Below are 16,245 nucleotides of genomic sequence, written 5' to 3' on the forward strand. Positions count from 1 at the left end.
AAAGAATGAAAGAAACCGAGCACATGGCTATACCACTTGGCATTCCCATCCACGATGAATGGGTATTCCAGTTGGTCCATCTGTGTATCTTCTTTGGTGAACTGTCCATATTTTCATTGGTTTCTTTCTTTTTTCTCCCTTTCTTAGGGCTGTACTTTCAGCAAATGGAAGTTCCCAGGCTAGGGATTGAATTTGACCTACAGCTGCCATCCTACACCACAGCCACAGCAATGCCGGATCCAAGTTGCCTCTTCAACCTACACCACAGCTCATAGCAATGCCGGATCCTTAACCCACTGAGCAAAGCCAGGGATCAAATCCGCATCCTCATGGATACTAGTCAGGTTCTTAACCAGCTAAACCGCAAGGGGAACTCTCTCATTCGTTTTATAATAGAGTTGTTTGTCTTATTATTAGGTTTCCAGAGTTTATTATGTACTTTGGATACAAGTCCTTTGTCAGAAAATTTCTCCCAGTCTATTGCTTATCTTTTTATTCTTTGACATATCTTTTGCAGAGCAGAAACTTTCAGTGTTTTTAAAACGTTTTTTGAAGTTTGTTTTGAAAAAAAGTTTGAATTTTTGACTGTTAAAAATTCCTGGTTTTGGAGTTCCTGTTGTGGCGCAGTGGTTAACGAATCCAACTAGGAACCATGAGGTTGCAGGTTCGCTCCCTGGCCTTGCTTAATGGGTTAAGGACCCTGTGTTGCCTTGAGCTGTGGTGTAGGTCGAAGACACAGCTTGGATCCCGAGTTCTGTGGCTGTGGTGTAGGCCGGCAGCTATGGCTCCGATTTGACCCCTAGCCTGGGAGCCTCCATGCGCCGCGGGAGCGGCCCAAGAAATGGCAAAAAGACCAAAAAAAAAAAAAATTTCCTAGTTTCTTTCCTACAACTGGATAATCCCTATGCTCAGGGCCCCCAGCCCCACTCCGCTTTTTATCTTGGCTGCCTGGCTCCTGAGAAACCCCTCTCTAATGGGAGGACTGTGCTCTGTTGAGGGTCACATCAGCAGAGGGCAACGGTTAACATTTTGATCGGAGGAAGCATAAGACTTGAGTTTGAATTCTGACCCCCACCATGACCTTGCTGTGTGACCCAGAGCTAATTATTCTCCTCTCTGAACTTTATTTTATTTTATTTTATTTATTTATTTTGTCTTTTTTAGGGCTGCACCTGCAGCGTATGGAGGTTCCCTGCCTAGGGGTCTAATCAGAGCTGTTGCTGCTAGCCTACGCCACAGCCACAGCAATGTCAGATCCAAGCCACATATGCGACCTATGCCACAGCTCACGGCAACGCCGGATCCTTAACCCTCTGAGCAAGGCCACCCACAACATCATGGTTCCCACTCGGATTCATTTCCCCGGCACCACAACAGGAACTCCTGAACTTTATTTTCTTCATCTGTAAAATAGAGTCAATGAAGTCCCCCCCTTTCCCCTACCCCCCGGGAACTGGTCCATAAAAAAGACTCAATATATGGAAGCTGGTATCACTTTCCTGATATAGAAAATTTCAGACTTATTTCATAGCAGAGGGAACATTCAAATAAAATCTTAGGCTGACATTCAATAGTAGAACCAGAAAGAGGCAGGGAAAGATTCCATTTCTTCTCTCTACCTCCTTGCACCCACCAGAGCATAGCCTGAAGTCGGCTGAGCACTCTAACCCCTTCACTTTAACAGAGTAACAGACCAGAGAGGGCAGTGACCTTCCCAAGGTCACATGGCATGTCACAGGCACACAGCTCCCCACTCTCATCCTCACATCTTCATATCTATTGTCTTGCTGAGTTCCCTCCTCAAGTGGTGTATATGGGGTGGATATACCTATAACTGCCAGTGTCTTTTTTGAGCTCTGTATTAGGCACCATTCTGAGCATTCTGAGCATTTTACCCGTGTTAACACTGGTCACCCGGATGACCAGAGGCAGGTGGTGGTTGTCCCCATTTTGTGGATGAGGAAACTGAAATTTGGTCTTTCCCCCAAGTCACACAGCTGCGAAGTGGCACAGCCAGCTTCTCCCTGTCTCCTCTTGAGGGTCTGTCTTGCCACTGCCTGCAGGCTGTATCCACTCTCTTTGTAGCTGTGTCTCTGTCATCCGTCTGTATCTCCACTCCAGCCACACCAGTTTCTTAGCTGATCCTTCCTCAAAAACCGAATCCTGCCATAGGGCCTTTGCACTTGCTGTTTCCTCACCCTGCAGTGCTTGGTCCCATCTCCTGACCTGTGGCTTGCTCCTCATCTTTCAGGCCCTGCTCAATTTCTCAGAGAGGCCTGACTCAACCACAGGAGCTAAAATCACATCTCCAGGAGTTTCCATCGTGGCGCAGTGGTTAACGAATCCGACTAGGAACCATGAGGTTGCGGGTTCGGTCCCTGCCCTTGCTCAGTGGGTTAATGATCCAGCGTTGCCGTGAGCTGTGGTGTAGGTTGCAGATGCGGCTCAGATCCCGCGTTGCTGTGGCTATGACGTAGGCTGGCAGCTACAGCTCCGATTCGACCCCTAGCCTGGGAACCTCCATATGCCGCAGGAGCGGCCCAAGAAATGGCAAAATAAATAAATAAATAAATAAAAATAAAATCACATCTCCAGTCATCCACCTAGTTCTAATTCTCTGCATGGCACAATCCAGCCTATATATTCATTCGTTCATGTATTTATTTACATGGGAGTTCCCATTGTGGCTTAGCAGATACGAACTCAACTAGTATCCATAAGGACTTGAGTTCGATCCCTGGCCTCACTCAGTTGGTTAAGGATCCGGCGTTGCCCTGAGCTGTGGCATAGGTCACAGATGTGGCTCAGATCTGGCATTGCTATGGCTGTGGTGTAAGCCAGCTGCTGTAGCTCAGATTTGACCCCTGCCCTGGAAACTTCCATATGCTGCGAGTGCGGCCCTAAAAAGACAAAAAAAAAAAAAACCAAAGCAAACAAAAAAATAAATTCATTTGTATATTGCTTCACATGATAAACATTTATTGGGCATCCACTGCATGCCAGGACATGTTCTCGGCCCAAAGGATACAGCAATGTCGTTCCTGCTATGGAGCAGCAGGATCGGCGGTGAATTTGGAGGGCTGGGATGCAGGTTTGATTCCCATCCTGACACAGTGGGCTAAGGAACTGGTGTTGCCACAGATGCACTTAGGTTGAGACTGCAGCTCAAATCTGATCCCTGACTTGGGACGCCAAAAAAGGAAAGAAAAAAAAAAGGGTACAGCAATGAAAAAAAAAAGGGTACAGCAATGAAAAAAAGCAGACAAAAATCCTTGCTCTGCAGAACTTAGTTCTAGCAGGGAAGGCACACAGTGAAGAAGTAAAATATAGAATGTAACAGGAAAGTAGTATTTATTTTAAGGGTGACGACGATGAAGTATTAGGGCAGAGCTTGAAATTTTAGATGGGTTGGTTTGGGGAGGCCTTCCTAAGGAGGCGACATTTGAGAAGAAGCCTAAAGGAGGTGAAAGAGAAGCCAGTGGAGATCCAGGCAAAGGAAACAGCCTGTGCAAAGGCCCTGAGGTAGAAACATAATCTGAAATGTTCAGGGAACGGCAAGGCGGCCATCATGGCTGGAGCAGAGTGAATGAGGGGTAGAGTGGGAGGTCACAGGGTAGGGCCTTGGGGGCCACAGCAAGGACTCTGGCTTTTGCTTTGAGTGATCTGGGAGCCATAGAAGGTTCTGAGCAGAGGGGGGATACAGCCTGAATCAGATGTTTCCAGGCTCCCTCTGGCCGCTGTTGGGGGAGCAGACTGAGGAGCAAAGACAGGAGCTGGGGACCAGGGCAGAGGCGAATGCACTGGTCTAGGCAAGTGATGAAGTGGGGCTTGTCAAGGAAGGGGTGATGGGGAGTTCCCGTTGTGGCTCAGCAGAAACTAATCTGACTAGCATCCATGAGGATGCAGGTTCAATCCCTGGCCTTGCTCAGTGGGTTAAGGATCCAGTGTTGCTGTGAGCTGTGGTGTAGGTCAAAGATGTGGCTCGGATCCCTTGTTGCTGTGGCTGTGGCATAGAGTGGCAGCTGAAGCTCTGATTCGACCCTTAGCCTGGGAACCACCATATGCCATGAGTGCAGCCCTAAAAAGACACACGCATACACACACACACAAAAAGAGGGTGTGATAAGTAGACAGATTCTGCATAGATTTGGTTGATTTGGAGTGCAAAGGCAAGAGGGGAAGCAAGGAGGATCCCACAATTTTGGGGGTGCGCAGTGCTGCTAGGTGAACCTGTTCATAGTCTAGCCCTCCTGTGTCATCTCTGTGAGGGGCATATAATCTGTCTTGGTCACTGCTGTGACCCCCAGCTCCTGCAACAGGGCACGCAAAGGCACCCAGTAGCAGATCTCTGTAATTCCCTGTCTGCCGTCTCCTTTGGGGTATCTTTCTGCCAGGAATTTCCTTGGTTTCCTTATTTCTCCCTCCCCCCGCCGCCTCCAAATGCCATTTCAGCCCCTCTGAGCCCTCTTCCTGTCTGTCCCTTGCAGCTTCGAGGCAGAGAATGGGCCGACGCCATCACCAGGCCGCAGCCCCCTGGACTCGCAGGCGAGCCCGGGCCTCGTGCTGCACGCTGGGGTGGCCACCAGCCAACGCCGAGAGTCCTTCCTCTACCGCTCTGACAGCGACTATGACATGTCACCCAAGACCATGTCCCGGAACTCGTCGGTCACCAGCGAGGCGTGAGCACCCCCTATCCCTCCCCACCAGCTCTTCCAGGCCTGGCCTTAACGCAAGCTACCTTTCCCAGCAAGGAGCGGGGGACACTGCCCAAGCCCCTCCTCCCCACACCTGTCCTGCCCAGTGATAAGTCAATAATAGCCCCCCTTTTCCCTATCAAGGGCTCAGTTCCCCCCCTTTTTTTGGCCTTGCCCACAGCCTGTGGAAGTTGCCTGGGCCAGGGATTGAACCTGAGCCACAGCAGTGCAATGCCGGATCCTTAACCACCAGGCCACCAGGGAACTCCAGGGGCTCAGTCCCTTTATAGCATGTCCACCCAGTGAGATATGAGCGCCCACCCTATCTCTGTACCCACCCAGCCACACCGAGCCCCTCCCTCAGGCCAAGCCCCCTCCTATGTCTATATAGCCCCCACCCATTCAACTTGCCCAAGCCTCCTCTGACCAGTTGGTTTTGGGGGCCCAGTCTCACCTCACCCTGTCCCTCCAGCAAGGAGGGAACCCCACTTGAGCCCCTCCCTGCCCGCATTTCCTCCCAGAGTGTCCACCTTGGCTGAGCCCCCTCCTCCTCCCCAGCTCCAGGCTTCGCTAAGCAAGACCCCCTTATCGTGACCACCTGTCGAGGTATGCGCACCCCCCAGACCTGTTCAGCCCTCTTGCCTCTCACTTAGGCCTCTGGCTCTGCCCTCTACCCATCGAGGTATCCATCTCACCTCCCCTACCTCCTTCCAGCCCTCCATTCCCTCCCCTCCATTGCTCTCCCCAAGCCCTACCCCTGTAGTGTATTCACAGCCCTCCTATTGTCTCTGCACACACACCCCTACCCCATCCACCCACCTGAGCTCTTCTCTCTGACTCTTTCCTTCAGGACCGACCCCTACAGCAGGGTCACCCTTGTGGGGTCTAAGTGTCCTCTCCCCCCACCCCCGACTCCTGCACACCAGCCACCCTGGGCCCAGCCCCCGCCCCACCACTTGCTTCTCTGGCACCCCAGCCCCTCTCCACTGCAGGTCCTTGGGTGGAGGGGCCCACAGTGAGGACCCCTGACCTGCCCCTGTTGTTGCAGGCACGCAGAGGACCTCATCGTGACGCCATTCGCCCAGGTAAGACACACCTGGGGACAAGGGCCCAGCCCTGGCTGCCCCTCTGGGTGGACTCCTCTCCTCACTGCAGCTCCCTGACCCAGGTGCTGGCCAGTCTCCGGAGCGTTCGCAGCAACTTCTCACTCCTGACCAATGTGCCCATTCCCAGCAACAAGTAAGTGGAGGCCGGGCCCTAACACACATGATCAGGAGGCTCAGCACACCTGGGTTCAGCTCTGCACTGCCACGTGACCTCAGGCAGGCACTTGACCTCTCTGAGCCTCTGTTTAGGCAACAGCTCTCTCTGAGCCACTAAATCATTGCAATTTGAATGCCTTAGATATGGAAACTCTTGTTGTTATTGTTGTCTTTGTAAGGGCCGCAGCCTTGGCACACGGAGATTCCCAGGCTAGGGGTCGAATAGGAGCTGTAGCCTCTGGCCTATGCCACCGCCACAACAACGCCAGATCTGAGCCGCATCTGCGACCTACACCACAGCTCAACTCCAGATACTGAACCCCCTGAGCAAGGCCAGGGATCAAACCTGTGTCCTCATGGATACTAGTCAGATTCGTTTCTGCCCAGCCACGATGGCAACTCCATGGAAACTTTTATAAATAAAGGGGTCTGGACACTCAGTACTGAGGCCATGGGTGGCCAGCCACCCCAGCCTCTGGGCCACTCTGGCCCTGATGCCAACTTGCTGGACAAATACCCTCCTCTGGAACCTCCTGTTCCCCCTCTGTAATATGGGGGTTTAACAGTCCCTCATTCGAGTCAGAAGGTGATATACAGAAAGTGCTAGTATATTGCCCAGCACATAATAAATGCTCACTAAATAGAAGTAGTTATTATTTTAGGGTAGGGGTGTGGCTGAGAGTTGCTGTTCCCTCTGGGCGTGGGGCACAAAGCCATCCTTGGGTTCAAGGAGCTGGAGGGAGGGATGGTCAGCAAAGCAGACATAGAACCTGACCTTACCAGTTGTGTAGTCTTGAGGAAGCCAGCTCACCCCCTTGAACCTCAGTTTCCTCATCTCTAAAATGGGTTATTGGAGTTCCCTCTGTGGCCCAGCAGGTTAAGGATCCAGTGTTGCCACGGCTGTGGTGTACGTCGCAGCTGCAGCTCAGATTTGATCCCCGGCCTGGGAACTTCCATATGCTGCAGGTGCAGCCAAAAAATAAAATAAAGTAAAATAAAATAAAATAAAATGAGTTCTTGTGGGGCTCTGTGAGAGGCTTATGGCAGAGTACATGGGACACAGAGAGTGCTCAGAAAAAGAAAATAGCACACTTCATGGAAAGGGGAAGGCAGAGCTGGGGGTACTGAGCTGATGTTGGAACCCCATTTCTTTGCAGGAGGTCCCCGCTGGGCGGCCCAACCCCTGTCTGCAAGGCCACACTGTCAGGTAACTAATCAGGAGGATGGGAAGGACCCCTCTTGCTACCCAAGTGGGGGTCCCTCACTGGGGAAAGCTGTCTCACCCCTTTTCCCAGTATTCCACTCTCCTGGGGCCCCCATCACCTCTGGGGGTCTGCCATGTGGACTCTCTCAGTCACCACCCCTGCTGCCCCTTCTTCAGAGGAGACATGTCAGCAGTTGGCCCGGGAGACGTTGGAGGAGCTGGACTGGTGTCTGGAACAGCTGGAGACCATGCAGACCTACCGCTCTGTCAGCGAGATGGCCTCCCACAAGGTGTGCAGGGCCTGCGGGGTGGGGCCAACTGCTGGGGATGGGTGGGGTGGGGCTGGTGAGTGGGGTCGACCTGTGGCTAGAGCCTATGAGGTGGGATCAATCCCCGGGCTGTGCTTCAGGATTTGTAGCGCCTATAGATTCTCACTTCTCCCAGGACTTGAAGACCCAGGGGTGTGCATGTGTTTGCACATGTGTTTGTGTGTGTGTGTCTAGTTGTACAACTGTCCATAGGCGACCATCCCTTCTGAGGGGGTGCAAATCGTCTGTTTGTAGGGTCTAAGAGTGTGTATCCACAGCTGTGGGTTTGTGTGGCTGTCAATTTGTTGACTACACACCTGCAGTATGTTGGGGTGGGGAGGGGAGTGTTCTAGTAGGATTCATCAGGAGTGGCATGCACGTGTGATTCTATGGAGGGTATATGGGTGTGCACAGCCCATTATGTGGGGCTGTAAGTGTGGGGACTGCGCCAGAGGTGTGCATATATTTAGAGGTGTGAGTTGGTCCAGGTGTGAACCTGAGTGTGTATCTGCATGTATTTGTGACTGTGTGTGTGTGTGCACACATGTGCTCTTGCAGGGTCGCAGGAAAGGGTGCAAGGCTTCCATATACAGCTGTGCAGTGTGTGCACTGCACAACTCCAGGGGGCACCGTTCAGAAAGCACGCAATGTGAATGACATTCCTTGGAGTTGTGCCACAAGGTGGCAGCCCCTGTGGGTGGATGCCTATCAGGAAATGAATGTGCGGGTGGGAGTGTCTGTGTTGGGGGGTTGCATATGCCTGTGGGTGGAGGTTTGTCTGGGAACATGCCAGTCTGAGGGCGATTGTGTCCCTGAGGGTGTGTTGAACATCTGAGAATGTGACTGTGTCTCTGAATATAGGTCTGTGGGTGTATTTCCACAATGGTGTGTGTGTGTGTGTGTATCCGTGGGTGTGAGTGTGAGTATTACCTTATGGATTTGTCAGGGCATGTTTGTGTCTCAGGCCACATGAGTATTTGTATGTGTTTGTAAGTGTGTCTCTGGGAGTGTTGAGTGTGTCCAGTATCTGAGTGTTTGTCCCTTAGTGTGTGTCTCAACATCTGGATGTGAGTCTGTGTTCTTGGAAGGGGTGTATCTGAAGGCATTTGTATCTCTGTGTGCTCAGCTATGTACCAATAAATGTGTTGAACATCAGAGTTGTGACTTTGTGTGCGTGTATATGTATGTGTTTGTGTGTGTGTTGTCAGCATAGGATTGGAAGCTTTTGACTGTATGTGTTCAAGTGTGTGTGTTAAGTGGCTGTACTGGTGTGGAAGGTGTGTCTGAGTGTTTGTGTGTCTGTGTGTGGAGCATGTGGGTGTGTGTCTTTGTCTCTGGGTGTGTCCACGGAGGGGGCATGTCCTCTAGAGAGTGTGTGCGCCTCCCTGTCCATCCCTGGCAGCCCCACCTGAGTTCTGCCTGAGGCCCGTGGGCTCCAATGCCCCTTTAACGCCCCCCCCACCCCCGGCACCACCTGACATTGCATGCAGCCTGCCAGTGCTGCAGTGAGCACGCACACGCACACACACGGGCGAACACACGGAGCCCAGAGCCTCTGAAGCCTCCTCCCAGGACCCTCACCCTTCCCCCCATGGGCAGGGGTCCCTGGCCGCCTCCAGCTGCCGCCGCGCGGGGGCCCATGAGGGCCAGGGGCTGAATGACCATGTAACCAGGGCTGCTGCTGGGAGCGCGGAGGGGAAGGGAGCCCCCAGCCCTGCTGGGCCGGCCCAGGCCCCTCCGCGGCTCCCATTTCCACTGCCCACCTGCCCAGCACCCCCCCACCCCCCCCCGCCCCCTCCCATGCGGTAGCTGCTGACCCTGGGACTCCCCAAGCCCAGCCTGTGTGTGCGGCAGCCCTGAGCGGGGCTAAGACTCCAAGATGCCCTTGGTGGATTTCTTCTGCGAGACCTGCTCCAAGCCGTGGCTGGTGGGCTGGTGGGACCAGGTAGGGGAACTCCGGGTGGAGGATGGGCAGGAAACCCAGCTCTGGCCCTCCCACCTCAGACCCTCCAGCCCCTAGTCTGGGCTTGTGTGTGCAGCTGTGCACGTGTGCAGCCTGGAGATTAAGCCTGGTGACCAGGGCTGGGTGTGGATGGCGGGTGGCTGGGAGTGTGGGTTTCTCACTGGGTGTGACTGTCAGTGCACACTCGTGTGTGTGTCTGCAGTGGTGTGGGCCTGCTTGTTTTCCTGGGTCATGGCCTGGCCCTGGTGGCCCTGGCTGAGATCATGTGGCTCTGATTTGTGGTGTTGTGTTTTGGGTCAAGTTTATGAGCCCAGAGCTATGTGATTTTTCTGGGGCATGTGACCCCCAGTGTCATGCCTGTCTTATTGTGTCTGCTCCTTGATTTGTGTATCTGGGGCTGTGTGGAACTGTGAAACATGGGAGTCTGTGACTGTGTGTGGTTGTGTGACTTTGTGGGTCCATCTTGTGTGTGTATGTGTGTCTCTTTTTGTGCACCCACGACCTCTGGCAGCACTGGGAGGAGTGAAGACCCATCCCCCTGTGGGCCATGTGGGCTCAGCCTTCCTGCTGAGCATCCCTCTTGCCTCTCTGGGCAGTATTCCCCTGCTTTTGGGGTGCTTTGGCAAAGCTTGGGGGTGGGGAGCTGATGCCCTTTCTCCTCATGCACAATGTCACAGCAGATGCTTCTGTGAAGTGCTATGAGGGGACCAGGAGGAGCTCCCAAACCTGGTTCTGGATATGCTCCATTCATCTGTGCATCTGCCCACTGCTCTGAGGCTGGGGGAGAGGGGGCCCTGATGAGAACCCCCCTCCCCTGGGTGACTCAGTTAGGGTTTCCTCAGCTCACTCTTCTCCCTGCCCCGGTCAAACCTCTCCACCCAGAACTCTGGGACTGCATTTGCTCCTTCCAAACCAGGCTGGGGGCTGGGAGCCAGGACCCCAGGGAGTGGGGTCCCTGTCTTTGAGACCTGGGCTGGGGTAGGTCTGGGAAGGCAGGGGTTAAAGGGCCAGCAGCCTGCCCCCCTTTCCCCAGCTCAGCAGCTGGTTGGAGGGGGAGTTGCTAAGGAGACTCCCATCACCATGGCGATGGGATTCTCCTGACACCCCATTGGCTCCCGTTAGGCAGGAGCCCCTCCCTTCCACAGGTGCCCCTCTGGCTCCTCCTTGGGGGGAAGTATGGCCAGAGGAGCACCCCCTTCCTCAGACAGGGAGGGGTATGCTGAGTCCTGACTCCCCTAGCCTGGGGACCCCCATCCAGAGCTGGGAAGAGAGGGAGGGCTGACCCCTCCTCTCCAGCAGCTTGCTGAGGGCTCTTTTGGCTGAGCAGAGAAGTAGGAGGGACTCATGGGTTCTTCAGAAGTTTCCTGGGAGGGCCTGACCTCCCCGTAAGCCCTGCCAAGACTCCTATCATTCCTTCCTTCTTACCTCCTTCACTTTAGTTCAAGAGGATGCTAAACCGTGAACTCACACACCTGTCAGAGATGAGCAGGTCAGGAAACCAGGTCTCTGAGTACATCTCCACTACATTCCTGGGTGAGTGAAGGGCAGCACTTTGTGTTGGGGTTGGAGGTGGGGGTGTTGCATATCTTGACTGCAGGGGGCCACCTTAGACCCTGGGTCCTGTTGCTCACATTTGCCCAAAGGACCCTGACTCTTAACTCCCTGAAGGTCACCATGCTCAAAGTATCCATACTCACAATGCCCCCCAGTTCAGTGTTGCCCCAGCTTCTTTAGGACCCCCACATTTAAAATCTCTCCAAGCTGAAAAGCCCCTCCAAACTTAGTGCAGTTCCATTGGAACTCAAACTCAAGGCCCCAAGAAACCCTCAAACTCAAAGAGAATTCCTAAACTTTAAAATGCCTCCAGGGGAGTTCCTGTTGTGGCTCAATGGGTTACAAACCTAATATCCATCCATGAGGATTTGGGTTCAATCCCTGGCCTTGCTCAGTGGGTTATGGATCAGCATTGCCGTGAGCTTGGCAACTTCCATATGCAGCAAGTGCAGCCCTGAAAAGCAAAAAAAAATTTTTAGTTAAAAAAATATTGGAGCTCCCGTCATGGCACAGTGGTTAACGAATCCGAGTAGGAACCATGAGGTTGTGGGTTCGATCCCTGGCCTTGCTCAGTGGGTTAAGGATCCGGCATTGCCGTGAGCTGTAGTGTAGGTCACAGATGCGGCTCAGATCCCGCCTTGCTGTGGCTCTGGCGTAGGCTGGTGGCTACAGCTCTGATTCAGCCCCTAGCCTGGGAACCTCCATATGCTTCAGGAGCGGCCCTAGAAAAGGCAAAAAGTCAAAAAAAAAAAAAATTAAAGTGCCTCCAGGGAGTTCCCTTGTTGCACAGTGGGTTAAGGATCTGGCATTGCTGCTGTGGCTTGGGTTCAATACCTGGCCCAGAAACTTCCACATGCCAGGGGACAGCCAAAAATAAATAAATAATGCCTCCAGGCTGAAAAGTCTCCCAAAATTCAATAGAATTTCCCAATTTGGGTTTCCCCCCAAAATTCAGAAAACCCCTCACACTCAAGAAAGATGCCCAGACTCAGTAGGGTTCTCAAACTTAAGGGAACCCTTGTGCTTAGGAGTCCATAAAAGATCCCCTAACCTTTAAATACCTCCAAGCTGAAAAGTCTCCCAGATTCAACCAAATCCCCAACTTGGTATGACCTCCTCTCCCCAGTAGACCCTCCCAAACTTTCTTCTTCTTCTTCTTCTTATTTTTTTTTTTTTTTCAAGCTTGGTTGCCTGACAGTTCTTTTAGAAATGCTAAGGTGTTTGGGCAAAGGTTTATTTTTTATTTTTATTTTTATTTTATTTTTTATTTTTTGTCTTTTGTCTTTTTTAGGGCCACACCTGTGGCATATGGAGGTTCCCAGGCTAGGGGTCTAATCAGAGCTGTAGCTGCCAGCCTACGCCACAGCCACAGCAATGCTGGATCCTTAACCCACTGAGTGAGACAGGGATTGAACCCGCAACCTCATGGTTCTTAGTTGGATTTGTTTCCGCTGTGCCGTGATGGGAACTCCTATTATTATTATTATTGTTATTATTATTATTTTGACTTTTAAGGCGCACCTTTGGCATATGGAAGTTCCCAGGCTAGGAGTCGAATGGGAGCTACGGCTGCCAGCCTACACCACCACCACAGCAACACAGGATCCAAGCCATGTCGTGACCTACACCACAGCTCACAGCAACACCAGATCCTTAACCCACTGAGTAAGGCCAGGGATTGAACCCTCATCCTCATAGATACTAGTTGGATTCATTTCTGCTGAGACACGATAGGAACTCCAGATCTTCCCAAACTTTAGATACCAAATGAATAGGATTCTCATGCTTAAGAATCTGTAGGGAGCTTCCTTGTGGTGCAATGGGTTAAGGATCTTGCGTTGTCACTGCAGAGGCTTGGGTTGTGGTGTGGGTTCAATCCCTGATCCTGATCCCTGGCCCAGGGCTGTGGGCACAGCCAAAAAAAAAAAAAAAAGAAGAAGAAGAAGAAGACCTGTAGTAAGTGATTCCTAAACCCCAAACTTAGTTTCCTAACTCAGTGGAACCCTGAAGACAGTAGAATACCCCAAATTCATTGGAACCCTCAAGCTCATGGGGACCCCCAACTCATCCTGAACCCCAAAGCTCTGAGGATATCCCCCCCACCAACTCAGGATAATTTCACCCTCGGGATTTATCACCAAAGGTTCCCCTCCAGCAAGCAGGGAAGAAGGTTTCAGAGTTTCAAAAGCTCCTGCCAATGGGGGTGTGGTACTCCCACGTTCTGAGATCCGGCCAATAAGAGCATGGCATGTAAATGACCCCCATTAGACCCTGTCATTGACTGGCAGGCCCCAGGTCACAATGGGTGACCCTGGCTGGGCTCTGGAAGCCCTTAAGAGCTCAGGAAAAGGGCTCTCTTGGGGCTGGCCCCCAGGCAGGCTGGTGTCCAGGGGGCGGGGGTGGGGTCTATGGAGCCAGAGACCACCCTTCCCTCCCACCTCCCTTCGCTGTCCACTCCCACCAGCACTCTCGGTCACCATGGTGGTGTCTTCCCTGCCCGAGAAGGTTCCCTGCCTATTCAGGGCAGGCAGCGGCTCCCTCTAGCATCCCCACCCTTCTTCCTGACTTCCCACACTGTCCCCCTGCCAGACTTGGTGATTGGCTTGGGGCCACACCACAGCTCAGGGCTGGCCCTGGGGTTCCCACTCCAGCCCACCACCTCCCTGAAGAATTCCCACCTCCCCTCTGGTTTCCAGTCCATGAGTAACCAACAGCCTGACTCCTGGAAGAGGTCTGCCCTCCTGGGTGAGATTTCCCAGGGCGTGGGGGTGGTGGGGTGTCAGCGGTCCAGATGAGGGAGCTTCTGTAGGGGTACTCATGCTTGTCTTACCTCTGCCCCCCGCAGATAAGCAGAATGAAGTGGACATCCCATCACCCACAATGAAGGATCATGAAAAACAGCAAGCACCACGGCAGAGACCTTCCCAGCAGCCCCCACCCCCTGGACCACAGTTCCAGCCCATGTCACAGATCACCGGGGTGAAAAAGCTGATGCATAGCAGCAGCCTGAATGAGGATTCCAGCATTCCCCGCTTTGGGGTGAAGACCGATCAAGAGGAGCTCCTGGCCCAAGTGGGTGGGAGCTCAGCAGGGGCTGGGCTGGAGAGGGGCAGGGTTCTCCTGGGGCCCAAAGAAGGACTGGACTTGGAGTCGACCTGAGCTAAGGATTCGGGTGTACCTGCTTTATGAGCCTCTGAGGAGAGAGGGAGTGAAGGAAGCAGGATAGGCTGGCGGTAATAAGCCAGGAGGTGGTCTCTGCTGGAGCCCGCAGCGGGGTCTGGAGGCCAAACAGCATCACTGAATTGAGCCCACCTTTAGGCAAGCACACTGGCCTTTTATTTTTTGTTTTTTTATTTTATTTTTTTATTTTTTTGTCTTTTTGCTATTTCTTGGGCTGCTCCCGAGGCATATAGAGGTTCCCAGGCTAGGGGCTGAAACAGAGCTGTAGCCACTGGCCTACGCCAGAGCCACAGCAACGCAGGATCCGAGGCGCGTCTGCAGCCTATACCACAGCTCACGGCAATGCTGGATCATTAACCCACTGAGCAAGGGCAGGGACCGAACCCGCAACCTCATGGTTCCTAGTCGGATTCGTTAACCACTGCGCCATGACGGGAACTCCCACACTGGCCTTTTATACCCTTGTGTCAGTCATCGGCTAGGGGCTGTCCCCAGGGTAGATGGCCTCACCCCCTCTATGTAGTTCCTAGAGAAGAACAGATTTTTGAAAAGGGGCAGCTGTGAGTCTTTGTAAGCTGCAGCCCCAGCAGCTGGGGGATGGTTGGATGCATTGACCGGTGAAGGGAATATGGGCAGAAGCGTCTACTACTGGCCAGACCTGGAACTGCTTCCTGGCTTTTCTGTGAAACCTTAAGCCAAAGGGCTCCCATATTGATTTAGACAGTGGACAAGACAAGATTGGCACTCAGTGGCTCACTCAGCTAATATTTATTGTAACCCTCTGCGTGCTAGCACTGGCCAGCGCTATATTCAGTCACCCAGTGTGTACCTACTCTGTGCTGAATTCTGGGGAGACATGGAAAATCAGCACATATTCCTTTTCTTCTGGCGCTCATGAGCAGTTTAGCTCAAAGTTTGAGTTGTGCTTTGGGATCAACTAAGCTGGGTTCACATCCTGCCTTTTCTGCTTGTGAGTTGCAAGGTCTTGGGTAAGTCATGTCACTGCTTTGAGTTTGGGTTCCCTTGCCTGCCACACCAAATCAAGCGCAATGAATGCTTGATTTGGGTTCCCTTGCCTGCCACACCAAATCAAGCGCAATGAATGCAGATAATGTATGAGCATTGTTGAGATAGATGCTGGGGTTGTTTTATCATCTTCCAGTCCAGTAGGACCTGGGCTGCAAATTCTGTACTACTGAGCACGCCACCCACTGAGTGAGCAATAATGGTGCCACTTTCAGACCAAGGTTCTGAACTGAAAGAGTCTAGAGGGTCCTGGGCCTTGAGCGCTCGTGACCTGTGGCCTCTATCTCCATTAGGAACTGGAAAACCTGAACAAGTGGGGCCTGAACATCTTTTGTGTGTCCGATTATGCCGGGGGCCGTTCCCTCAGCTGTATCATGTACACAATATTCCAGGTAGGGCGGGCTGCACCGGGCAGGATGCCAGGGAGGGGGAGGGGCGGGGAGCTGAGGGCCAGTGGAGGTCACTGCCCTGTACACCTGCCCTCAGGAGCGGGACCTGCTGAAGAAGTTCCGCATCCCGGTGGACACGATGGTGACCTACATGCTGACCCTAGAGGACCACTACCACCCCGATGTGGCCTACCACAACAGCCTGCATGCGGCAGACGTGCTGCAGTCCACTCACGTGCTGCTGGCCACACCTGCGCTGGATGTGAGCATGGCCTGGCCCCCATATCTCCCCAGCCCCCCTCTCTCTCCCTCTCTCTGATTGCACATCCCCAATCTGCTTCTCTGGTCTCTGACATCCATCACTCCCTGACCCGGGTCCTCTCTCTCCTGACCCCCATCTTGCTTGACCCCCCATCTGTCTTTAATATTGTCTCTCTGTTGCCCCATCCTTCTAACCCTTGTCTCTCTGATGCCCTTGCTCCGCCCCCAGGCCGTGTTCACGGACCTGGAGATTCTCGCCGCCCTCTTCGCAGCTGCCATCCATGACGTGGACCACCCTGGGGTCTCCAACCAGTTCCTCATCAACACCAGTGAGTGGCCCTCCGCGGGAGCGGGGCCTGCGCTGTCCCACCCCGTTCCCCACCCCGGCCCGCCCCGACTGGGGG

The 16,245-nt window shown here is 53.2% G+C and overlaps 1 protein-coding gene across 14 annotated transcripts in view; it reads left to right on the forward strand.

Annotated features, from left to right (window-relative positions):
* Nucleotides 1–16,245, forward strand: part of PDE4A (phosphodiesterase 4A) — a 54,122-nt gene that overhangs the window by 31,267 nt on the left and 6,610 nt on the right. For 7 of the 14 annotated variants that reach the window (XM_085009618.1, XM_085009620.1, XM_085009619.1 and 4 more), the window contains 10 exon segments: nucleotides 4,488–4,679; nucleotides 5,743–5,779; nucleotides 5,863–5,933; nucleotides 7,114–7,163; nucleotides 7,338–7,450; nucleotides 10,871–10,964; nucleotides 13,831–14,057; nucleotides 15,485–15,583; nucleotides 15,678–15,842; nucleotides 16,071–16,170. In XM_085009618.1, coding sequence (XP_084865744.1) covers nucleotides 4,488–4,679; nucleotides 5,743–5,779; nucleotides 5,863–5,933; nucleotides 7,114–7,163; nucleotides 7,338–7,450; nucleotides 10,871–10,964; nucleotides 13,831–14,057; nucleotides 15,485–15,583; nucleotides 15,678–15,842; nucleotides 16,071–16,170 — 1,148 coding nt within the window. 14 annotated transcript variants of the gene reach the window in all.

This window comes from Sus scrofa, chromosome 2, assembly GCF_054392235.1.
Source record: "Sus scrofa isolate SSC_HxYL_T2T_F1_AM1 chromosome 2, Sscrofa_HxYL_maternal_Yorkshire_Landrace_v2.0, whole genome shotgun sequence".
NCBI classification, from domain to species: Eukaryota; Metazoa; Chordata; class Mammalia; order Artiodactyla; family Suidae; genus Sus; species Sus scrofa.